The 25,627-nt window shown below is 46.1% G+C and overlaps 1 protein-coding gene across 1 annotated transcript in view; it reads right to left on the bottom strand.

The window, feature by feature from the left end:
* Positions 1-1,286: 1,286 nt before the first annotated feature.
* BCR (BCR activator of RhoGEF and GTPase) overlaps positions 1,287-25,627 on the bottom strand; it is a 94,096-nt gene continuing 69,755 nt past the window's right edge. The window contains exons 9-23 of the mRNA XM_066562195.1: positions 22,456-22,577; positions 21,082-21,250; positions 19,681-19,800; positions 18,994-19,069; positions 18,454-18,558; positions 17,796-17,870; positions 17,128-17,225; positions 16,328-16,459; positions 9,273-9,332; positions 9,036-9,145; positions 8,091-8,230; positions 6,558-6,692; positions 5,866-5,971; positions 4,898-5,060; positions 1,287-4,173 (exon numbers count right to left, since the gene is read on the bottom strand). Of these exons, the coding sequence (XP_066418292.1) occupies positions 4,084-4,173; positions 4,898-5,060; positions 5,866-5,971; positions 6,558-6,692; positions 8,091-8,230; positions 9,036-9,145; positions 9,273-9,332; positions 16,328-16,459; positions 17,128-17,225; positions 17,796-17,870; positions 18,454-18,558; positions 18,994-19,069; positions 19,681-19,800; positions 21,082-21,250; positions 22,456-22,577 (1,701 nt within the window). The 3' untranslated portion in view covers positions 1,287-4,083. The remainder of the gene's footprint in view (positions 4,174-4,897; positions 5,061-5,865; positions 5,972-6,557; positions 6,693-8,090; positions 8,231-9,035; positions 9,146-9,272; positions 9,333-16,327; positions 16,460-17,127; positions 17,226-17,795; positions 17,871-18,453; positions 18,559-18,993; positions 19,070-19,680; positions 19,801-21,081; positions 21,251-22,455; positions 22,578-25,627) is intronic.

The following is a 25,627-nucleotide window of genomic DNA, read 5'->3' on the forward strand; positions in this document are numbered from 1 at the left end:
TGAGGAATGGGAGAAGGTTGGGGTTTTGCCATCAGACTTTAAACATTTTTAAAACCACATTGGTCAGTTTACATTTTATACACACTTGAAAGAATGGCACATGAAGGTAAATTGACACATTGTGATGCCTTCCAGTGTTACACAGGTGACAAACTAATCTGGAGACCCAGGTCTGCCTTAAGGAACAGTCCATTTGTTTCAATAAACTCATAGAAAACTAACAGGAACAACCATAAAACAGTTTTAAACAGGTAAAACTAATAAACTGTAAAAATCCTGCACCTCCCATAAATATCCTCTGTGGTTCCACCAGCTCATGGCCACACCACGAGGGCCGCGTGGTGCCGGACGATTCCGCGGGCGCGACGGTGGCCAGAGCCGAGGCGGGCAGTGGGCACTGGCAAGGACGGGCACCCCACTGCTGCATTTTGCCCTTAGCTGTACACTGAAAAATAGCAGCATTAAAATACAGCCTGAAATAGCTTAGCTACTACCTCAACTTGTTAAAAATGTGCAAGAATAAAGAACACCAGCAGCATTTGAATGGATGTATTTCAATTTGGTTTTTGACACTTCCCTCCCATACAAAGCATACACAAACACAAAGCTGACTCTGAGCTAGTAACTGTTATTTCTTGTCCATCTTTGAAAACTTTTCCCTTCATTTACTTAACTTTTTAAAATTTTACTTAAAAACCTATTCAGTGTTAAAAAAACCCACAAGAATTTTAAGGTAATTTCTAAATGCCAAGAAACTGATGCTTATTCCCCTCCTTAAACTGGAGAGACACAGACTATCATAATCACCTGAATTTCCTCAGCTGAAAATTTAAACATTTCAGATTCCTGTTCCTGAAAGTGACATTTGTAAAAAAGTCTCTCCAATACATTAGAAACTGAAGGAGCAAAATCTCCCAGTGCACACATAAAGGGTAACTTCTTGCTAGTTTGCTCTTGTGTTGTTTATATTGTACCTTTTAACACAGAAAATTAAAGAATTCAATTTTCTGACACAACTCACAAGGGAATGTATAAGAGGAGAAATCAGAAGGCCTTTTCCGAAGCCAAGTTTTACATTTCCCTTTTTGTTTAAGTACGATAAGGCTTATTAAAAAAAAAAAAAAAAGCCAAAACACAAAAAAACTCCTCCAAACAAACAAAAAAACCCAACCAACATCCCTGGGAAAAAAAAAACATAAAAGCCTTTTGGAAATACTTAATTCCTGAAAATATAAGACTATTGGAAAAAAATGAATTGCAAAATTAAAGGAAATTCAAGAAATCAATTCTCGTATTTCAAATCAGTCCATTATTTCATCATCAGCAATATGATCCACTATCTTTTCCAGCCCAAAATTACCAGCTTTGGGGAAAACATATTCATACTTAACAGAAATAATTAATGGGTTAAGTTAATTTAACTTTTTTTTCCCTGATCCACATGCCTGCATGTTAGATAACATTACATTAGAACTGAGCATTGTAATGAGAGACTGACAGCAACAACCTGTCACAGTAACCAAAGCAAAAGCAATTTTCTCATGGTTACATACTATAGATCAGTAATCTAATATTAAAATTAACTTCCTATATAAATAAAAATTAAAAAGTTGGGCAAAAGTAAATTGGCACAGTCATTATGGTATTACTTTCCAGTTTCAACACTGCAAGGAGCAGCCACAGATTGCAAACACTAAAGGAAAAGGCTATCACCCAGCAGCAGGTGTAGCTTGGGTTGTCTCCCTTTTCCATGAAGTCATCAGCAGTGCTCCTGCCTCAGGTCCATCCTCCCAAGTGGGAGCAGGCAGGAGTGCAAGGATTGCTGTGAGCTGCTGGGGAAAAGGGAGAACAAATACAGAGAAACAAACACAGAGAATGCTTTACTGCTCTGCACGACATGGCTCAAGTCAATGGTTTTGCAGGATTTTGACCAATTTTTACCTTCAAACAGGCAAAAAATGAATATAAAAATTTAAAAAATCAAAATCTTAAGCCTTCAAGCTTCCTTGCCTTCATTCCCTCCCTCCCCCAAAAAGCACTTCCTACTACAGACAGTTTTTTCTTTTTTGCGGGTTCAGAAGTTGGAATGTTGTGGAAATACATACAAGAGAGAAGGAATTTCTAGTTGTACATTACATTACAAAGAGGTTTGCTCCCAGACCTAAGGAGGGAGGGATACTAAGCAATATTAAATTCCTATAAGAATCCTTACAAAGCATGCAAAATATTGATATACTCACAAAATTGAAATTTATATTTGTTCCTTTCTGATTTCGCAACTTCACAGTACAATAATTTCTAATATTCTGCAGCAGTCAGAATTACAGTGACTACAAAATCATTTCCCTTTAATTGTTTTCTATTTGCTTGCAACGCTCCTTTGCTATTTTTTTTTTAATTGAGAGTTTGCAGATCACCCATCAGAAAACCTGCAATTCAGCACTAGAGGAGTTGCTTTCTGTGTCATTTTTCCCTGCGAATGATGTTGACAACCTGACCCTACCAATCTTTCAACATCTGTCCCTCCCTCCCCTTGTGGTGCCAATCCCTTCCCTTGTGGTTCCAGCTGTACTTCTTGCCAGGATGATGATGGACAGATGCCACTAAATGGATGCTGCATAGCTGGGTAGGAGTAGTGGGGGCTGGAATAGTTTAGGACAATGGCATTGCTCCCACCCCCAGGATGTTTGGCACAACTGCTTCAGAGCCAGAATGCTGGCTCTGGACACCAGCTATTAGATCCTGCAGTTTCAATTCCCTGGACAAATCCTGCTGCCTTTTCCACCCCTGTAGCTTCAACTGATTTAGGGAGGGAAATAAAAAATTGGTGTTTGGCCAGATCTTTTGTACTGCTAGATGGGAGTTCCACAGAAATTTCTCCACTGCTCTTAATTGAAACAGAGTTGGAATTTCTGGAGAATTTACAATGCATGCTACTTGCTAGATTGTCCATAAAGTACATTCTGGCATTTTTTCAGAGCGTTTGTATCTATCAGAAAAAGACTCTTGTAGAAACAATGTACAAAGCCTCCAAAAATTCAAGTATCAAAAAAAAGATGTTCTGATAAAAGTCTGGAGTAAGCAGCCAGCCAAACTGAGAGTTATTGATTTTTTTTTTCCCACAAATTCTTCAATTACTTTTGCAGAGATAATGTGTTTTCTTTGGAGTGTTGGGTATCAATAGTCTTCCCAATTAATTTTCATTAAGTTTGGTGGGGTCCAAGGAGTTTAGCAATCCTTCCTGGATAATAGTGCCCCTGCTTTTATAAGCAAACGAACAACAGAATCACTAACTGTTATTCTCCCTGCCTCTCGTTCATGTACTGTATTTATTTATTTAATTTTGTTGAGTCTGTCTCAACTCAACGAAACCCATCAGAAGTGCAACATAGGCAAGAGCAGGGCATCTCCTTCCCTGGGGTGTACAAACATTTCTATGGGAAGGAAAAAAACCATACAAACAAAATAAAAAACCCAGCCCCCAACCAGACAACAGTTCTAGCTGTACATTAAACTCTTTGATTTCTTTAGAACCATATTCAAATCAAGACTTGAATTTCTGTGGAGAGAATTTTAGATCCCAGACCCTTCTCTTCTCCTTCCTCTTGCAAAGCAATGCTATTTTTTGTGGCCTCAAACAGTACTTGAAAAACAGCAGTTATTAAAGACACAGTTGTGATATATCCTTTAACGTCCCCTCTCCCAAAAAGGGGTGTCCTATCAAGTGGTCCAGTAGAAATCTTGAAGTTTCTTTATGATAAATTAAATCCATAAAATGAGGAATACCTTCTGTCACATTCCTACCAAGAATCATCACCACATTCTGTGGTGCATTTGTCCAAGTGTCTATTGCTCCTTCTAGTGGAGATTCTGCACAGCTCCATCTCCGGTTAGTTCTGGTTCTACCAGCATAAGGAGGTTTTTCTCCATTCTCTCCAGCTTGTCTCTGGGTAACAAACTGCAGAAGCACTGAGGGCCAGAACTCCTCAGCACAGGAACAGTCTGAGGAAACACCAGTCATCTTTTTCCCGGGGTGACAGAGTTTGCCAAAAGCAGTTTGTGTCCTGTTGGTACCGCAGGCACCTACACCTCTGTAGAAAAGAGAATGCTTTGCCTCTTGCTGTCTGGGGTAGGGATAGTCTCTAGCTGCAGGAAGTACAGAAGAACTTGAACCTGGAAAGAGAAATGACAAGGTAATACTAAAGCCCTGTAAAAATTCATTCTCATGCTGGCTATGGGAGAGCTAGTGCTAGTGACACAGCTCTCTCTGGGACATCTAGCAGCTGTGGATTTAATATAGTGTATAACAGCAGTAGAAAAAGTAGAACTTGACATGCTTCAGAGACATGCTTTTTAGATTCCAAGTGGAAAAATCGTGCTGGAGGTTCCAGCACTGACAAAATTCAATCTAGAATTTGCCATTACTCAACGGAGAAATACAAACCAGTCTGACTCAGTGACACAGGCTCTGTGCTCCAATCCTCTGCCTTCAAAGGCAGCAGTGGCCAAAGAATTTTGTTGTGCATCAGTGAAGGTGGTTTAAGTGCTGAGGAGCATTGTGGAAATACTGCCAATTCTTTTATCCCAGGCCAGCAGCATGGTACTGGAACACAGCTCCCCAGAAACTAAACTCTTCCCATGCAGGAGCACACACAGGATGCACACACACAGACATTCCTTCATGAAAAACTGTATTTGTACTGATGTAAATTGACCTGCCTAAAGGAATACTGTTCTACAGACAGGCTAAAATGTCTGTGTGAGGCCAAAAGTTGTTTTATGTTTACCAAAAAAATGACCATGAAAGCCCAACAGGGTCACTGAGCCAGGCCTGCCCCAGACTGTGCTTTCCCAGAAAGTGTCTTTACAAGATGGAATGGCACATTCAGGATTTTACCTGGGACATGACTTCTAGTGACCAGCTGTCAGTCATGGTGATGGGCTGGGTTGGGTTAGCAGGGATTTTACTGTCCTTCTCTGAAGGTCTGAGCAGTGTTGGTCCAAAGACAGTGGCAAGATTATGCAGGGACATCTTGTTGACGCTTTCCCTCTCAGCAACCCTGGGAGAAGAAACAACGCACAAGGCAGACCTTCATAAATATCTGAGTTTTATGAGAATGAGAAACCAAGGCACAAAGTTTAAAAATTTTGCCCAAGGGCAGAAAAGTCTGTAGCAGAAACACAATTAAAGCCCAGATTTCCTGGATTTTAATCCAGACTCTCAATCACAAGATGATCTTTCATGTCTCCAGGGACAGCCTCTGATATGTACAACATACTTATGCAAATCAACACATTGGGCAAGCATTAAGCCAGTTTATTGCATTAATGTCAAATGCATGGCAATACTTTTTCACAGGTACAACCATATTACAAAGGCATATACAAAATCAGAAAGACTTGACTACAAAAGGAACTGACAACTGCAGTTAGGCAAACTGCTGGAATTTAAAAAATACATTTACTGGATTTCAGACACCTTCTAAGGAAAGGTTCCCTAGACCTTAAATATAGGTAAATCTTCATGGTTTGTACAAAAACCTTTCCTGGTCTGTGTATCCAGATACAGGTGCAGTCTCAGTGACATTGCAGCAGAAATTTGCATTTGCGATAGATAAGCCCTGATTCTTTTGTTACTCCTTTCCTCCAGTCCTAATCCTTTGTCAGAAGGAGTGGAAATGGAATTCAGGATTTACTACCTCACGGAGTGAGTATGAGACAATAGTTATCTGATGAACATTCCCAGCAGATCAGCAAATACTTCCTCATTTCTGTGATTCAGCAGGTATTTAAAGAAAAGGCTCCAGTTTCACAATGGCTGATGCTTTACACATTAAATGCATTTCTGTAGGAACCACATGTTACCTTTTTAAATGGTCCAGAAGGAAAAGGAATGTCACAAGGTTGGGTTCTGGAAGTGATAGCAACAGATTCAACATACAGCTCTCCTTTGCAACGGGGTCTGAAAGTGCTACAAGACAGAGAACAAGACATCACCACAGGCAGTGAGTGCAAATCTGACTGACTGAGCCAAGTCCCAGAACAGCCAATATGGATGGTCCCAAAAGGACTGTGACTACATCTTCATGGGCTGGAAGGTCAGAGCTGCACATCAATACCCCACAGCATCTCGTTCCTTTATTTCACAAATGCATTAAGAATCCTTTTCTCTCTTCTTCAAAGCAGTTCAAGCGCTTTGAGGCTTTCAATCATTGATGTTTTTCTCTGCATCAAGATGAGGTACATAAACCCCTCCCCTCCAAAGGGGGCTTTCCTGAAGCCTGCCTGGGCAGTGAGTGTGCAGGGCCCCAGCAGGCAGGGGCATTCTGTCCTGAACCTGTCCTTCAGAGACCTGGGCCTTTGCAGCGTGCACAACAGCGTGGCAGGCGCCCGTACTGCACCACGTGGGAAGGCAGTGTCATTCTGAGCTCCATCCCACTCCCCTCACAGCCTGTTCCAGCTTTTATCCACACTCTAAATCTGGGGTTTAGGATGCTTTAAGAGCAGCCTCCCATGGCAGAGCCTCCATTACCAAGGGCTCCTTGTGCTGCACCTACCGATGCCTTCAGCAAAGTTGGGGTACAGCTCGTCTGTGAACAGGGGCTCGGGCAGCTCCCGGAAGTACAGCTTGAGGGTGCCTGCGATGGCGTTAACATCCATCTCGCTCATCATCACTGACACATCCTTGTTATCTGAAAGAGGGGACAGTACAGGAGGGGTAAAGGAACTGCTGGCCTTGCATTCCTTCTTTTCCTCGCTTTGGCTCTGTTTATCTTTCATTTCTGCTCAAATAGCTGGGAGTTTTCCTGTTTACATTTCTCCAGATTAAATGAGCAACCTTCCAGCTGAGAAGCACTGTAAAAATGATTGCAAACACTTCATTGCTTTACACCAAGCCAGGGAACCTCAGCCTCCCAGGGCTAGCTGTGCTGTGCCAGCAAACCTGGCCTGATCTGAACAAGCCCTACTTGACTGTATTTATATGCATTTCAACTTTTATTACTGACAGCAGTTGTTATTCCAATTCCCTGCCTCTAACAGCTTAGACTAAGAGATTCTGAGATTCTCTAACTCCCCATTGAGTGTAGCTAAGGCAATTCAGGGCTTATATTTCCCTTTTGTTACTATTAAGAACAACAAAACTAGCCCCTCTTCCTGAACTAAACACCAATCAGCATTGGTTTCATAAAGCAGTGTAAGCCAGCATTTCACAGAAATGAAAAAAGTTGTTTTTCAAACTGTGAAATACCCTTACTTGCACTAGGAGCGATTCATCAGTGGTTTTTGATATCTTAGGGTGATTGAAAAGAAAACACAAGAAGGAAATTTCACTAGAAACTGAAGGAAAAGTGCAGGGAGGGTGAATTTGAGTGGCTGGCACAGATCTTGTGACTGTTGGAGTATGGCTTGAACAGTTCTTCAACCATCACATGGAAGATGGAAGTGGGGAAAAATTTCACTTTTTGTACTTCAGCAATTCAGAAGCATTTCACCTGCCTGACCTCAGGTGCCTTTTGGGACATACAGGCCACTCTTTTAAATGTAGCACCACTAAGGAGCCTTTTTCTGCTCAAGATCAAAGAGAGCTTTGCAAAGGTTGCTCAAAGTGATCTAATTTTCTAAGCCTGTGCACATTAGTCCAGATGGAGTTAGGGAGAGAAGCCCTGACCACCCAACCCCAGTTCTACACCTCCTAGTTCTAAGGAACATTGGCTTTCACAAAACATTCTTTATTTTAAGGACTTCTACTAATTTGGACACTTCACAACAGTGATTTCTGATTGCTGATGTTTTCCCCCAGAGAGGTGTCTGCCATTTACAAAGATTTGGCAAGGCAGGTAAAGCCATCATTTCATCCCTGCTGGGAAGAATAAAAAAGCATGGTTTGGTACAAGGATCATCCTCTTGTACGTCTTGGGTTATCAATAAATAAAATATGCAGCCAGGGTTAAAATTATTTTCCTTGAGTGAGAACCCCTACTTCTTAACGCTTCTTGGGCAACATAAGATTAAAAATAGCACAGTCACCTGACAGGGAGCTCAGGCAGGTTCTGAGGGAGCAAAGGGAAAAATCAGACCCAAGTACTTACTGACATCAAAGGCAGCTTTCAAAGCCTGGATGTCGGTTGCGACTCCGGAGACGCGGTAGATGCCCACCTCCTCCATCCCGCGCCGCTCGATCTCCTCCACGCACTGCCGCACGATGTACGGCACCTTCGACCTCTCTCTCCTGAGGGGACCCAGACAGAAGGGTTCAGCTCAGCCCAGGCCCTCCGTGCCTGTTCCCCAGCCAGCCAGGATGGCTCTGAGCACCCCAACATTTCCCTGGGTGAACCTCCTCTGGAAAATGGGGTGGGAGGAAGTCTGAGCGGGCAGTCAGGACTGAGCTGAAAAACTCCTTTTAAAACTCCTCTTCTGACTGTCTCAGCCTTGCTCTGGCTGTTCTGCAGCTTCCCTGAGCACTTCAGCTCTTGGCCAGGTCCCAGAGCCTGCGACTCTGCCCAGGTAATCAGAGGATTCCCAAACAGCCCTTGGATACATAGCAACTCTGTTGCTTTCAAACTGATGCAATTCCACGGGGAGGAAATACCACACTTCCCAAACCATACAGCAGAACAAACGGGTTTCTGCTGGCAAATGATTCATGACAAAAGATCAGGGGTTAAAATAATACAATGGGATCCAAAGACCTTGAACATTTTTGATTATGGAAAGGAAACATCACTGTTCAGTGGCTCTGGAAATTTGTGACCATGTCAGCTAACTACAGAGAAGGCAAGTGCAAGGGGGATTTCCGGAATTCAGAGGAGTGATAGGCTGTCAGTAAACAGCCTGTGTGCACACTGCTTTTTATCTCTGCAAAAAATGAAGCTCAGAGATTGTAAAGCATCTCCAGTCTGCAGCCACAGCTACACTCCTACACTAGTGGAGCAGGATGGACTGCCAAGCCCCTCAAGGGGACACAGGCAAGTGCACCCCACTGGCCAGTTGTCTTCCTGAAACACAATGGGGAGAAACATGACCCATCAGCTCACTTGGTGACAATGGCAATCTTGACCCCAAACACGCCTGTCTGCTTGCGGGATGGCATCCTCTTCAGGCTGAACTCCCGACTGGTGAACTTCACTGACAGCTTCACTTCCACCTGAACCAAACAGAACAGCTGTCACTTTTTGAACATTTTCTTTTCTTTTTCATGCTGCAATGAAGAGCAAAGAAATAAAGCCCACAGGAGGTACAGAAGCAGAGCTAATTTCTGTTTGCACACTTACCCCATTCATTGAGATGACTGTGCGCTGCCAGTCTTTGTCCTGCAGTGCCTGTGGGTCCAGCTGGAAAACAGAAGTTACCCATGAGCTAGGAACAGACTTCAGAGAAACCAGCCAGCCTGGGAGGCTTCTGCAAGTGAGCAGAGCACAATCACTTTTACCTTCTTATTTCTTTTCCATAGGAAAACCTATGGAACACTCCAAAGTTTCCCTGTTTCAGGGAAACCAGGTACTGGATATTGTGCAGTTCTCTAAACAGGGCTGATGAGGGTTTATACCCATGGAAAACCCAGCAACATGAGAGCAGTGTCTGCTCAACAATAAAGGCAACCCCAGGGAGCACAACCAATATTTGAATCTGCTGAGAAATCATGGAAAGTTGTCCTTCAAACAGCCTATTCCTTTTCATTTCTATTTGAGCATAGAGGCAGGAAGAACACCAGACCCTGCTATTGCAAGCACTCATTAAACAGAAACAAGTTCCAATCTCTCATTTTCAGCTTCGCTTGATCTCTCGAGTGGACAGTTGTGAGGCTGGGGAGCAGCTGACTCAAGTGCTAGAATGTCGCCCAGCAATTCCACTACTGCCTTGGGAGAGCCCAAACACATCTGAAGGCCTGAGCAGTGGCACTCAGCTCCAGGGAGACTGGCAAGAGAGAGGAGGAGCTGTCTGCTTGGGGGCTTGATCAGCCATTGGAACCAGCCAAAGCAAGAATTCAGCGCCTCCTGAGACAGCTTTGTAACACTTGGCTCTTGAACACGGAGGCACAGTAAGACCAGGAGGAGGCAACTGCAGCAAACTCTGTTTTGAGGTTACTGCTGTCAGCAAACAGGCAGTCATAACCAGAGCTGCTTTGCAGCACAGCTCCCCCCTCTCACAGAGCCCCGTGCAGGGCCAGAGCTCTGGCAGGGGAGGGAAATGCCGGAACAATGGCAGCTGCAGGAAAGTCTGGGAGAGCTTAGACACGGTCATGGTCACTCAGATCATCAACAGAGCAGCCCAGTGCTGCTGACAGCTACAGAGACAAGCCCCCACCTAAACCTTCCCCACTCCCCAAAGAAAGGCAAGCAGCAGAGAGGGCAATTCCTCCCACTGCAGGGACCCCAAGCAGCACAGAACAAGCGAGGCCAACCTTGTCCCTGCGCGCTCTGTTACGGATGTGAGCCCACAGCGGGATGCTGCCAGCACACACAGGCTTCCATGGCAAACTGGACCGGCTCCTGTAGGTGCAACGCTGGCAGAAATTCCTGAAGAGCCCTTGTAAGGAACTGTCAGCAACCAGCAGCTCCCACATTTTGGGATTGTGCAAAGGATGGGCAGCAGTGCTTGGCTTCAGTGCCTCAGCGACCCCAAACACAGCACTGCTCGCCAAGGGGGTTTGCTTTTAACGCCGGCAGAACGGATCCGCCCCGCCTGTGGGGCTGGCCAAGGGCCCTACGAGCTGGCCAGTTTCTAGGCTGTTCTACCCTGAACTTCCGTGCTGGAAGCTTGATTTCTTTCAACAACTGAATTCTTTCCCAGAATCAAGAGGAAACCATTTCTGAAGTGTCTGGTTTCCTATGAGGAGCAACCATGCTAACTATTCCTGAAGGCTTGATCTCCAGCTCTGAGGAGTCATCTTGTTAAGCTGCCAAAATGGCCCTGCTGATGGACACAGTCACAGCCAATCCTCTTGCTGGGAACCTGTTTTCCATGTGCTTTTAGAATGGAGTCACTGAGTGTATTATTTATAGCAGGGGGTTATATTATTTATAGTTTAAGACTAAAGGGGAAAGAGGGTTTGAATATTTGCCAAAAACTTCAAAGGAAGAGTCCAGCAGAATCCAGTTATGGTTTATTTAAGCTAACAGGTATTACTGGGTATGTCTCAGTAATGACCAGGGAATTCCTGTCACAGCACAAACCAAAATCAAGTCAATAGCTGTTAAAAAATAAAACCATCCTGCTCTCTTCTCAAGAGTAACTTTGACACTGCTGCAAAGAACAAGCAGAATCAGAGTGCTGGAGCTGAGAACTTGCAAAGACTTTTCCTTGCTGGAGCTGAGAGCTCACAGAGACTTTTCCTGGCTGGATAACTGCTGGGCTGAGCCAGGACTACGAGTAAAGCTCCATGTACCTGCTGCTGCCTCTTGCTCCCTTGTTTCTGAACTCTCCTGCAGAGCTGGCAGGACCCCTGCACTCCCTCCTACTGTTTGACTCCTGCTGGAAAATGCCTTGTACTGAATGGGGACAGCCAGGGACAGCAGGCACCAGGGCTGGCTGACCCAGCCAACCCTGCATAAATCACTGGCAATAACAACAGTAATTAAGGGGGGAAAAAACCCAAACTCCTCCAAGGTGCTTTTTAAATAACAAAGCAAAATAATGGAAGCTATTAAAAGAGCAAAGCTTGAATAAACTCTCAGCAACACTGAGTGAGACAGGAAGATCAGGTCTAACAGTCTGATAAGTCACAGCAGGACATAACAGAGTCAACAGGAAACCAAAAACTGTCACTGGGACTTCAATCAAGCTTCAGTCGTGGTCCCAAGTGATGACTGAGCTTCTGAGGCCAGCAAGAGCAACAGAGGGAAAGGGCAGCTGGAGCAGGCAGGGAGAGAGCACACTGAGGACAGTGAGCTAGCAAGAGTGATGCTCCAGCACAGAGGACAAATGGGGCCATGCTGTCTTCTGGCCTGATTTGGAGATCAGTGACCTGAAAGAAGGAACACTGAGCAGAGGAATGCAATCCACGGCCAGCATGGCAAAGGGAGGCAGCTCTGAGCAAGCTGCTCCAGCTCAGGCAGGGGAGGCACTGTGCAGCTGCTGCCTCTGCATTGCCAGTGGAATTTACTGCTCCTCTACACTGTTCCTCCAAACAGTGCTTTGGTTTGAGTGACCTGCCCCATCTCCATTGCAGCAGAGCCACTGTGTTGTTTCCATGCTCTGTGCAAATAGGCCAGACCTGCTAAAACCCTCACAGGCTGCACTGCATGGGCTCCTTTGCACAGCCCCCACCAAAAGCTCATGCTGAACAGGAAAATACAAACCAACCACTCTGTCTGTTTGCTGCTCCCTCCAGTCCCCTTGTGGCCTTTGGTATTTGCAGTGGCAAGCTACAGCCCCAAAGTCACTAATGAATCAAGCCAATACCTCTCTGTCTCCTGCCCAAAACACAAGAGAACAAAGCAGCTCAGCACCACAGGGGTTTCTGAGTGCAGCTCTCTGCCCCTTGTAGCAGCTCAGCACTGAATTCAGACAGGGCACAGCAGTCAGGAAAGGCTGAGAGTGCAGAGCAGCGTGCTGAGAACTGGAAAAAGGCAAACTGGGGATGCTGCTCTGGCAAATGCAAGCCAGGCACTAGGAAGGGTGTCTATGCTCTGCCCTAGGAAAGCACCACAGAGAGCTTGATCATGATTTCTTTTTCCCCAGAGAGGAAAGAAAACATGCAGAAGGAGGGAAAAAACAAAGAAGCCTCAGTGGAAATGAAAGAGCATGGACTGTGGAACATTAAGGTTAGTGTGTTTTATATATACAGTACATTCACACTACTTCTTCCCTTTATTAAATTTCCCAGGCAACTTTACACCCCATCAATTCTGAGCTGTAACTAATGTGACATACATGTTGTCAGAGCCTCACTGCTGCTGGGAACTCCCAGTCCTGCCATAACCCCATTCTTCTCACAGCTCCCCACTGACAGGTTAATCTTTCCCACCATCACCCTTTAGGCATGACCCATTGGCTTCTTCATTTCCCCCCTGTTTTCATTGCTGGGACAATGTTCTGCTTCAGCAAACTGTTTAAACAAGCTTGAGTGAGTAAAAGGTTTCAAGTTAACACTGGGGAGGTACAACATGGGACAATCTGGTTTACATGGAAAACAACTTAATGCCTGAAATAGCCACGGGCACTGCTATGAGACATCCCAGATAATTAAGATAAGAGTGATTGTTCTGCAAGGCAGCAGGGAATGGTGCTGTTCCATAGAATGAGTGATCTAAGGCCACATCCTCCCTGATTTTCCAGCACTGCTGTGAGGGAGAAGGAAATATTTAGCTTGAGCTGATCATGCAGAAACAGAAAACAGCAAAGGAAATGGCATTTCTAGGAGGCACCGGTGGGAGGAGCTGGATCACAGAGTGATCACTTCACTCACTCACAGCTCCCCATCCACGCTGGTCCTGCTGACAAATGTGCCCGATGGTGCAGTCTCAACAGCAAACAAAAGCTGCTGCACTCCACACATGGGTGTGTTTCTGCCACACGAAGTGCAAAATTCAAGGAGCCAAAGGGCCAGCCAAGTGCCAAAGATGGACTGCAAGGTAACAACAGAAAGAAAAGCCCAGGGTGCTCACAATGAGAGGGGCTTATGCCCACAGCTGAACTAAGCCTCACATTTCCTCCCATCATGTGATGTCCATTCTGTCCTCCTCCAGCTCCCCGGGAATTTCATTTCACAGTGTGCTCAGGAATAGTATTTCTCATCCCTGAGGTGCACAGAAGCCCCCAGCCACGTGTGCCAGTCAGTTCAGCACTGCACACCCAGCACTGCTGTGCCCAGGTCTGGTGAGGACTTCACCCCTACATTCACAGGAGGTTCTCCTACACTAAAACCTCATGGGTTTATGTTTCAGAGATAAAAAACCTGCAGACTGGCAGGAAAGAAGCAGCTCTTGCCCCTGGCTGTACAGACAGACAAATAAAATATTCCATAGGAAAAGAAAGTATGAGCAATGGGAGCCATTCAAATTGCTGCCCATTCCTGGAAACTTGTGACATGGACCAATTTCCAGCCTTCCTTCCTTCACTGCTATAATGTAACGGAGAGATTTAACAAACATTTCTACAGCCAAAACAGTCCCAGTCTCCTTGATTGTCTTCATCACTGAGGCTCAGTATTTGGTGAGTCAGAATTCCCAGCAGTGGGACGTTGCATATTTACAATCATTCATGGCTTAACAATACACTGCAATTTGGCCAACGGAGAAACTTCTCTGCTTTTATCAACAGGAGGATGCAGACACGACTCTTCATGTTCCCAGAGTTTTTAACTAAAAGGAATTTATGTAACAAAAATCCTCACCCAACGTCACAGACCTTGCCTTTAGACAGACAGACATGGGCTGAGTAATGATAGTGAAACAACAAATCAGAAACCCAGGATAAACTACAAACTCTAAGGTAAACAAAATTTGATATAAAAGCACCTGGGAGAACAGCCAACCTTCAGGCTGTAATCAGATTTTGTTGTTGCATTATTATGGTTTCTTAATAGAGAAATGGTGTTTACTTCAAAAATGGAACTAAACCAAAATCAAAACCTTTAATAATTTTCATCAATGCAAAATTTTACCAGACTGTCATATGACTTCTCTTTGATTCAATAGTGTTTGAAATCCATGATGGGACAGAAATCACTGAAAATTAAAGGATTATTCTGGCAATTCATCAAGTTTCTTTATAAATTGCAAAGGGAATTTATAGAAACCAAGAGAGCTTTTGCATGTGCCTTTTATGATACAACAGAATGCAACATTTGTGCATTGATTAAAAACATTTAAATTGATTTTTTAACCTTCCCACTGTCTAGGTTTCTCTAAAAGAATCAGGATGCAATTAATATTTAATTGCCATCAAAGAGCATTTTTATTTACTAAAGTATAAAATATATTTACAGAATATAAAATTGCTGTGCATAAAAATGCCCACAGCTGTGAGAAGGAAAAAAATTGCCAAATTTTGAAAGATTTTATTTTTTTTAAATAATCTTTCTATGTAACATATTTGTAGAATTTATCAGGTCAGTGATTTCAGGGTTCTCTGTTATGAGCATACAAATCTCCAGGGCATTTCAGGGCTGAAGACTTGCTCTTTTGTAGTTGCTCAGCTCTGTGGAAAACAGCCTTTGTTAGCTGAAGGGACACAGGGATTCCTGGTCAGCTGAGACACTCACACACAGCAGCCTGTGCTGGCATTTATTGATCTGCACACCAGCTCCCTTCAAAATTACAGTGATTCATGCATCTGAGACAAAAGCTCTCTCTGAAACCAGGAGAGAAGGAAGGAAGAGGCTGATCCAAGTCATTTAGGCAATGAACCCTGCCAGAGCAAAGGTGGGATGTGATCCCACAGACCACCCTCACCCTGAGCTGCTTCTGCAATCCCAGAAATGGCCTTGGCCTGCATGACCATCACTGCAGGGATGGCCAGGGAAAGCTGCCATCCACAGGGAGGTGAACAGCCAGACCTAAATGGAGGGGAACTGGTGAGATCTTTGAACATGCCAGAAAGGAAAAGGTATCAGTGGCTGTTCTGTTCAACAGCCACTCCAACACAAAGAATGTGTCCTCAGAGCAGGCATTTAAACACCCTCCTAAAGTTGTGGACAGACAGTGCAACAAAATGGAACAGGATGGAGGACACATGTTCCCCATGGTTTCCACACAAGGCCTGATTTCTCCTACATCCAGCTTTAGTGCTCTGCCACCCAGCAGCTCCCCAAGAGCAGCAGCCCTGTGCAATCATCACCTCCCCCACTGTATTACACATCTGCCATACAAAGTGCCCCAGGCCAGTTCCCAGCAGTGGAAATGTTCCTCAGATGCTGTCATGGACACCACACTCTGGGCATGGCAGTCACTAGGACAGGCAGGCTGTCCCAGGGCCTGGCCAACACATCCATCAACTTCCAGCACACACAGATGGCAGCCTTTGTGCATAGGATTTACAGAGTAGAGAGAATATTCTTGCATCCTCCTGTCACAAATGAAGCACCCTCACCAGTGCCCAGGGGCACTTCCTGTACAGTGGTGTGGAAGTTTTGAAGTTAATGGGCAAATGAGAGATCAAAACAAGCAGCTATTCCATGGAGCAGGCACAGGGCACAAAGCAAGAGGGACAAAGCTGCTGATTCCCTGCCTGTGAATCACACTGTGTACCTCACTATCTGAGGGAAAAATCTTCAATGCTGAGACACTCAGAAGGCAGAAAACAACCTCTGTGGTGAACAGCAGATTCAAAAGTCCCGTGATGTTTTGCAGTAAGGGTACCAGGAATGAGCTGAGCACAGCCTTACCTGGATCTGTCCTTTCCCCATGATGCGATCTGTGCTCTCTCCATCCTCTTTGGTGAGCTTGGTTTTGTTGTAGCACTTTTCATAGCACAGAATCCGCAGTGTCTGGGAGCCCTCCAGCTCAATCTCAAACTCCTGCAGGGCACCAGGAAAGGAAAGAGCAATGGCTGCATCACAACAGGACACCAGTCTCAGAATAATCAATACAGTCTTTTTAATACTCATCAGAAGAACACTTAAGGGCTGGCCAAAACCTCCTCCCTACTGAAATTGGTCTAGAAATAAGCAGAATTTGTATTTTGTATCTATAAGATGGTCAAATTGGAGACCAAGATGGTTCACTCCTTAGTCAGGTTTCACAGATCTCAGTAAAGCATTATTCAAAGACACAAATTTGCTTTTCTAGAAATTTTGCTCACCAGCAGGTCTGAGTTGGCTGTAAACAGGCAAAATGTCTATGGCTGATTCTTCCCCCTCTCAACAAATAAACAAAACCATCTCCTTCAACATATTTTTATTTGTGTCTTTAAAAAAGTTGTCAAGCATGCATCTGTTTAAAAGATTCAACACTGGACAAGACTCATTTATATCAAATTGTTTGTTTAACTACCACTAATCCAAGAGAAAATCTTCTGCAAGCCCTGACAGCAAAATGAACCTGGCAGAAAAGTGTTTTCTGAGAAGCAGCATGTGCAGCACAAGGGCTGAGCATGCAGCAGCCTCCTTCACTGGCAGGTCTTCTGCCCATCATGTGTTGATGTTTGGCACGTGGAACAAGTCACATCAAGAAAAATCAAACCTACCTCGTTCCAGTTGGGCTCTGTGGTGTCTCTGTAAACTCTGGTTTTGGCCTTGTTCACAAAATACCCAAAAGAATCCACCTCTAACGTGCAGTACAAATCTGAGGAGGGGAGACAGGAGAGACAAAAACTTCAAAAAAATATCAACAATCTCCTAACTTGCAATAACCACTTGCACAAGGTGTCTTCATTTCCATAATCTCTGTATTAGTAACACCATCCCATACAAATCTCATCACCTTGATCAGCCCAGCTGTCCTTAAGAAGCTCTGTCACCTTTTTTGATCCTTCTGTCAAGTCATTCCACTGAATTTTAACACCACTTTCTTCCCAGCAAAAATTCTGGATGCCAGAGAACACCTTTCATTCTTTCATTGTAAAACAAAATACAGCTGAAAGAATTGAGGATAAGGGCTGACTTGTTTCTAATACAGCTGGGTAATCAGCAAACACTGCTTAAAACCTCAAACAGACTAGGCCTAACAATAAATGCTGTGTGCTCAATCCTTGATGCTGATCTTTTTGGGAGTTAAGAGTAGAACTTCCAGCTCCCCAAACACCTCTCCTCCTCACCATCCCCACAGATGCTGCAATCCATGCCCAGCTGTCCCAGCACAGGGCTTATCTACCCCCTATCAGTACCTCCTGTGTGCCCCAGAACTGCAACTCACTTGAGCTTTGCTTGAACCCCGTGGCAGAGTGGACAATGACATTCAGGAATCCATAGAGACCTGGGGATTCATCATCTGTACAAAAGACCCAAGGGATTTTGTTACATTTACAGTAGAGCCAAGAGTGAGAGTGATGAGACTGGTATTACACAGGTTAATGAGCAGAGGGTGAACTGTCCCCAAGAATGGCAGGAGCAAGTAACAACCACTTCAGCAAGACAGGAGACTGTTCCTCAGCTGGCACCTGTGATACCTGCTGGCAGTGGGGGCTTTTACAGTGACAGTGACAGTTCTAGGATCAGCAAGACAGCATGGAAGAAATTCAAAGGAGAAAAAAATTATAGTGGCTAAGTCAACATTAGCAGATTATGTAGTAATTTAGGATGGCTCCTGACATAATTTTGGCCAACGAGTGTTGTTCCAAAGGATTCTCAGACACAGCTCAAAGCTGTCCCAGGCTAGGACTCCACCAGGCACTCCAATACCTTGCACAACAGCAGCATGCAAGGACCATTTAACAGTTGATTCATGTATACTGGAGGATGCCTGCAACCTGTAGCAAAAGGGAACAGTAAGAGCAGCTCTAGGGGAAAGCACAAAATCAGGGGAGAGTTCCACTGCAGCTGCACCACGTGAAAGCAAAACCCTAAGGTCTTACCTTCCTTATTGATGGTGAGGGGAATGTTGTGCACTGTCTGAAGCTTTACACAGGAGTTTGTCAGCATCTGGAGCTCCACTGATGTGAGTGAGAAGCTTTTAAAGCCTGCCAAGGAGATTGCAAGAGGAAGGAGTAAAAATTCCAAGGAGAGGCTGGATGCATGACCCCTCATCCTGGGCACACAGGGACAGAGCTCCCTGGGCACTGCTCAGCAGCAGCACCGAGGTGCTCAGGACAGTACTGCTGCAGGCAGCTCTGCTGGGGGCATATTCAGTTACTCCTCCAAGCCTCAGGATGCTTCACTGGAAATAGAGGGGTTCTTAGTTCCTTGCAAAGCCAAAACCACCATGCCATAAAAGTAACTAAGTTTATTTTGAATGGAGCCAGTGGAAAGGGTTCAGCTCTTCCCCCTACCTGGAATTGCATTGAGCTCTGGTCTCTAGGGTAAATGGGAGAATCTCTACACACATTTACTTACTAACTGCTCTATCTACACATTCCTCACATGATTTGTACCAATGACAGCTGAGGGATACTCACATTTCTTCTGCTGTTCCCGGATATTCTCCCTCCACTCTGCCCTTTCATAGTCCGATGAAATGAGGAATGTGTAACTCTACCCAGGAACACAGAAGAAAACAGGGTATGCATTAGTCTGATGCAGCACTGAGGGCAGGGCCTGCCTGCTCCCACCCTCCCCCAGTGCACATTGCTGGACAGACTGTTCTGCTGGCACTCCTGCCACTTATCCTGCATCACATCTCTGTCAAGACAGGCTGGGCTCTGGCAATGTGCCCACACTACCAACATGGACACTCAGAGCTCACAGAGCCCCGCCCTGCCAAGGGCAGCTGTGGCCCTGCAGCAGCTCCCATGGCAGCTTGTGCTATTCCTCACAACAGGAATTCAGCTGCACCAGGAATGCCAAAAGCCTCCAGCACAGGCCTAGACACCAATGAAGCAGTGACATGCTGCACCAGGACTGGTGCTGAGACAGAGGATTCATTTCCATGGTTATTTCTTAAATGCCAATCTTGAATGCAAATTAATCACAGCCTTATAGGATGCCATCAAAACCTTTGGCACAGCAAGGGTGAGGCGGCTGCTGCTTGGGAAGTGCTTTGAGGACACACAGTAGAGGCCACAGAGCCCTCACTGTGCAGGAGCACGTGCAGACACAGACACAAGCCCCCAGGATCCCTGGCCCTGAGGCGATGGCGCTCTCACCTTGCCGTTGCGATTGTGCACGCGGAAGGCCATGTTGGGAGACATCAGCAGGAGGAGGGATTCCTGCTCTGACAGCTTCTTTTTCAACCTCTCAATGACCTTGCTGCCTTTATTGGCTCTCTGAAGGGTGTAGGAGAGAGGGAGCAGAGGACATGGGTTATTCTTCAAATCTGCCCTCATTCACACAAACTGCTATTTTGAAATCCACAGTGTCTACCCTGTGAGTAGGTAAATAGCCCCAGAGCAGAAGAAATGCTCTCAATAGGATCCACAGGACTCCCAGCTGCTCAGAAGGGTGTAATATTTACAATCTCTACACATGGATGGGGCACTGTTCCCTGATTCCAGCTGTCCCAGCTGAAGTGCAGAGGTGTGTGGCCACTGTCCCAGCTGTACCCTGTATTTTCTGTTCCAGAGGCTGCAGTAGCATCATGTCACTGGGCAGCCATAGCACTGCCAGGTCCTCCAAGCGTCCTTAACTAAGGAGACTCTAAGGAACTTCTGTAGAAGCTGCACAGAACTCTCCCACTCACCACCCGCTGATCCATTTTCATCAGAAGTCTGCTAAAAGTCTGGTTTTTCCTGGATAAAATCCATTACCAAACCCAGCCATGTGTATTATTTAGCACTGATGCACCAAAGCACGAACCTTAGACACCTGCAGCTTGAGTAAACAGCTTCCACAATTCTTCCTAATACCTTACTTTTTCCAGGAAGCCCTCTTTGAAAGCCAGCCAGGGCTGTGAGGCAGAAGCATGTTCTTTGGAAATGTGGGGAATAACCTTCCCACAGCACGATCAATATTACTCATATCCTGCCCTACATACCAACAGTGTTCAAACTCTTATTTCTCTTTTAGGCTCCAGGAAGGTCTGGGATCTAACAGCTCTCAGAAGACAGATCTTGCAAGCAAAGAGAAGCCTGGGCCAGAGACACCATGTCCATGTCTGACTGTCAGCATAATTGCTGCTTTCTATGCATTTGCTGCTGCTTTGACATCAGTGAAGTAGGAAAAAGCTTCAAAGGCATAACTGAGCCTGCTAAAATTCAAGAGTATATGGCTTCTGACCAAAAATCACTGGCAGGATCACAATTTAACAGCCAGAAATTGGCAAATAACACTCCCAGTCCTTTTCATGTCTGCAGCATAAGATCCCTGCCCTCCACATGGATGCTCATAGGAATAGAGGAGCTGCTGGGTACAACCACAGGGTCCTTTTGTCTCTGCCTCCTCACAGGGCAGCATCACCCAGGCTGTGCACTCAGATGAGCAAAGCCCCTGCTGAACAGCCTGCTGCAGCCTGGCTCCCCACCCTGTGCAGCCCTGGGAGAGCTGCCCCCAGCACCTCCTCTGAGCACACACCTGTGTCTGCATTGCCCTGGAGTGCTCAACTCCTTTACCTTTTCCCGCTGGATGTCGTTCTTGATCTGGGATATCTTGATCTTCATGGAATCCAGCTCCTCATCAGGTACCAGTGGGATATTGGGCACTGCCTCACACTCATCCACCATTTGGAAACTGAGGTCAGTGAGAGGAATGTACCATTTGCAGTCATACTGTTGGCTTTTTCTGAAAGGCAGGAGGTCCAAACCTTTTACTGCTACTGGTATTTGGCAACACCCAGTCCTTCCCACAAGCTCTCCCCTGCTATAGTGCAGAAGATGCAGATACTGGCCCAACTTTACTGTGATTCCCATATGGAAAAAGTCTGGCAACAGGTTGCTTTTCAGCAAGACAGCCTAGCAGGGCCAGTAGCTGGTACAGCACATAAAAAGGCAACTCATTTTGTTATCTAGTTCTTTTCATCCCAAGGAACCACATCCATCTCCTGCAGACAATTTTGGTCCTGCGTGCTCTCTCTCTGCAGCCTCTGGTGTGGCAAAGCTCTAAAGCTGTGCCACACCTGTGACCTGGTGGCCCCCTGGGATCTGAACCTGAGTCTCTCATGACCAAGCTGGGGTCAAGCTGGGGCAGATGAGCCAATGCATATAAACCTCTGTGTAATTCAGCCAGGGGAGAGAAACTACAGCTCATAGCTGCCATTCTCCAGGGATTTCACCAGGATAAGCAGCACTTTTTTAATGTTTCATGTCATTTATTCCCTCTTACTGTGCTGTCAGGATCATCCACTCTTGGGAATGTCCCACTCTTTTGAAGGTTCGTTCCTCACAAGCACATGCAGACATAACTTTTTTGCTTGAGAAGGGCAAGAAGATAAGAGATGTCTCCCCAAGAAAAACATTTACCAAATGAGGAGAAGCCCTGTTTGAGGCAAGTGCATTGGTAATGGTTCCTCCCCCCTCACATGTGAAAATTGTCAGCAAAACTGCTTTAATAACTGCACTTTGGGCTTGACACATAGTCTGTTTACTGCACCTTTGCCATTTTTCTGTAAAACTGTTAACAGGCTGTAGCTGCAAAGCCAAAATTAACAACCCTAGTCATAAAAAAAGTGAAGAATGTCACCTATTAAAAGAAAGGGCAAACAGAAAAATGATTGACATTTATCCAGAATACCAGCAGCTACAACATATCCTGCTCTCATAGGTAGGCTCAGGGCAGGGATGGGAGGAATTACCTTTCCTGAGGGGTCAGGACTTAGGATCTCATACCGTAAACATTCCTATCTTGCTGATCATTTCTTATCTAACTACTTCTTGTGCATGATGGTTACCCAGGCCTGGGGTATCCATATGCAGCTAACACTGCAGGCTAAGCCCAGGATCCTGTTGCAGCCGAGGTGCAAAGCACGAAGTGCAAAAGGAAACTCTCACCCTCCAATCTGCTTCTTGAGCTTGGCACACAGGAAGAGGTCAGTGAAAAGAAAGACGTGGCGTAGCTTGCGAGCCCCTTCCACCAGCTCCACCATGAAACTGTCCTTCAGCAGCTGCCGGTGCTGGGGAGAAAACAGGAGAATTGTTCCAGTGCAATACCAGCTCCAAATAATGTTCCAGTGCAATATCAGCTCCAAATAATGCTCCAGTGCAATATCAGCTCCAAATAATGCTCCAGTGCAATACCAACTCCAAATAATGTTCCAGTGCAATATCAGCTCCAAATAATGTTCCAGTGCAATACCAGCTCCAAATAATGTTCCAGTGCAATACCAGCTCCAAATCTGGCACTGGGGCAACACAGTCCTTAAACTCGACTCCTACCAGAGCAAATTCAGTACATTTGTCGAACTCAGAAAAATGAAAAAGCCTCTGAAATACTCCTTGCTGTCCACTCTGCCCCCTGCTGCAGCCCTCTCTCCAAAGGCAGAAAGAGCCATGCATCTTCTCCCCACCCTGGTGCTGGCTCAGACTTCGGGCTTCTCTCTATCACCTGTTCCTGAGCCCAAGTGCAGTTTGCTGTGAGTCACTGCCCAGCTCCAGAGTCCCCGAATCCCTGCCAGGGGATCGTCCCCTCCCGAGCCAGCAGAGAGCAGCACACACCGCTTCTCCCAGAGCCGCTTCTCCCAGAGCTGCTTCTCCCAGAGCCGCTTCCCAGCCTCTGCAGCAGCTTCAGCCACCCCAGCAGGGACAGCAAAGCTCTCCTCGACCCCTTCTCTCCCTTTCACAGAACGACTTTGTCAACATGAACAGCTGAACGCCACGGCTGCTTCTTCATTACAAGTGCTGTTAAGGGATAATTCCTGAACATGTGTATCTGGTAAAGTTCTCAGGAGTCCCTTATCAGCCTTTGCTTTAAAAGGACCATCTGGATGTACCCTCCCCACGTGCCTATTGGAATCTTCTTTATATATCATATAAAGATTCCCCAAACCTAGAAGATGCAAAGAAGCTGCACAACTCTGATGCCTTTAATCCTGCTTCTAGTTCCATGGAGTTTAACAGCCTCCCAAAGAAGGGGCACACACTGGTAGGCAGAACATTGCTTTCCTCATTTCCTTATGGGGGAGGGGTGGGACAGATGCCTCCATAGTTAAAAGCCCAAAAGGCTGGAATGCTGGCATGTAGACAGGTGGCTGTGTGCTCCTTCCAGTGACCACCACAGCAGTTTCATGCCCTGCTCTGTGCTCAGGTCCTCCACTGTGCTGTCAGGATCAGCAGGACTCAGTGAACACCTGGAACAGATACCTCCCACTGATTTTTAAGCAGAAGTCAGGGCATTCAGCTCTGGGCAGGCTTTATTTCCACCAATGTGTATAAATGTCAGTGTTGCCTCACTTCACAGCCAGTACAAGCAGGAACCATCAGCTTCCCCACACGTGCTGAGGTATGCTAAGGAACTCTTCCCTGACCTGTACTTCCTTTGCTATTCCAGCCAGGAGGATGCTCCTCTGCCATCCCTGAGTGACATATCAGACACCCCACATCTGCCCAGACAGCGCTGTGGCTGGAGACAGCAGAGTTCTGCTGACCCTGTCCAGGGCTCACCAGCACCTCCCCAGCTGCCTCACTGCCAGCCTTGCCCAGCCCCAGGCTCAGGACCCTCACACTGACACACACACAAAGGTCTCCAGGGGCAGCACCACGAGAGCAGCTCCCCTGGGCAAGGTCAGGACACCCTCACCACAAGTGGTGCCTTCATTTCTCAGGTGATGCCCCTGGGTTCTGTTTGTTGTGTGATTTAACAAACCCTGAACGTGTTCCCTGCCAAGGGTGTGGGAGTGCAAACCCCCACACTGCCTCTCCTCCTGCCTACCATTCTTCCCATCTTGGCTCTCCAAAATTAAAACAAACCACATCAGTCCTGAGCCTAGCAGGCATCATGGCAAGGAACACATGACAAAGAAATGCCCTTGCAGACATAATTTTTTTTCCACAGTCTGTCCCACAGTACCCTACACTTCCTGACAGGGATTAGGAGCTGCATTTTCCTGTCTGCAGCTACGAGAGCACCACAGCTACCTGCAAAAGCACATGGAGCAGTGTCAGCAGCTCATCTTGGTGCTCCCTTCCATTACACAAAGGTCCTGGAAATCTGTGAGCACAGCAGCAAAAGCTGCACCTCTCCCAGAGCTGCAGGAAGCAAGGCTGCTCCCTGACAGACTGCTGCACCATCTCTGGGCAGGACTCTGGGGAGATCTGGCATCCAGCAGTGATTCAGCTCACAAAGGCCTGTACATATGTTAGTGTTTATTTTTAGGTGGGTGTGATCGTCCTGGCTTCTTCTCAGTGTTTTTGGAGAGAACTCCTGCCTGCACTCCTGCCTTTGCTGCTGATGGGCACTTGAGCACGCCTTCCCCTCCTGCCTGGGAGAGCAAGCTCCAGACAGGAAACTAGAAACACTGAGCTTGGAAAATAAATAAACAAACAGGAGGAGGTATGTTGTCAGTAGCACAAGAACACTCTCCACTCCTGCAAAGAATTTCATTTGGGAGCAATAATAATAAGCAGGGAAAGATATTTTCTGAGCAAGCCAAACCCCTGATCTCAGGTTTCTAGATCTGATGCATATTAATTACACTGCAAATCAGCTCAGCTCCTCTGGAGCAATGAGAATAGCTGCTTGCTGCCAGCTCAACCTCTGCTCATTGTTCGTAGGTGTAAAGATGTTCTCAGAGCTTATTCATCTCTGCTCCCCAGCAGGAGGTGGCACTGTCCTTTCCCTGCCTGGCACTGACAGGGCACAGTCCTGGCCTGACCTGGCTGCCTCTGCCAGGCACTGGCAGTGTGTGAGATGAGCCAGGGCCCCAGCCCAGCACCCTGCTGAGAGCACATCTCCCCAAAACCCGAGCAGAAAGCTCAGCCAGTCCATGCCAAATGACCCAACAACCTCCTCATTCCCATCTGGGGCTGAGGTGGCACTGAGTTTATTTGGGTTAGCACTCCTGGGAACCAAATCCTATCACTGACATAGACACAGAGCAACCCTGAGGCAGCAAAAATCCCACAAAGAGAGCTGGGTGGAAGAGGACAAGCCTGTACTTCCTAAGCTTGGCTGGAAGAGAAGGAAAGAGGTGAAAGAGATTTATTCCAGTCAGTCAGAGAGAAACAT

This window comes from Molothrus aeneus, chromosome 18 (genome assembly GCF_037042795.1).
Source record: "Molothrus aeneus isolate 106 chromosome 18, BPBGC_Maene_1.0, whole genome shotgun sequence".
Classification (NCBI taxonomy): Eukaryota; Metazoa; Chordata; class Aves; order Passeriformes; family Icteridae; genus Molothrus; species Molothrus aeneus.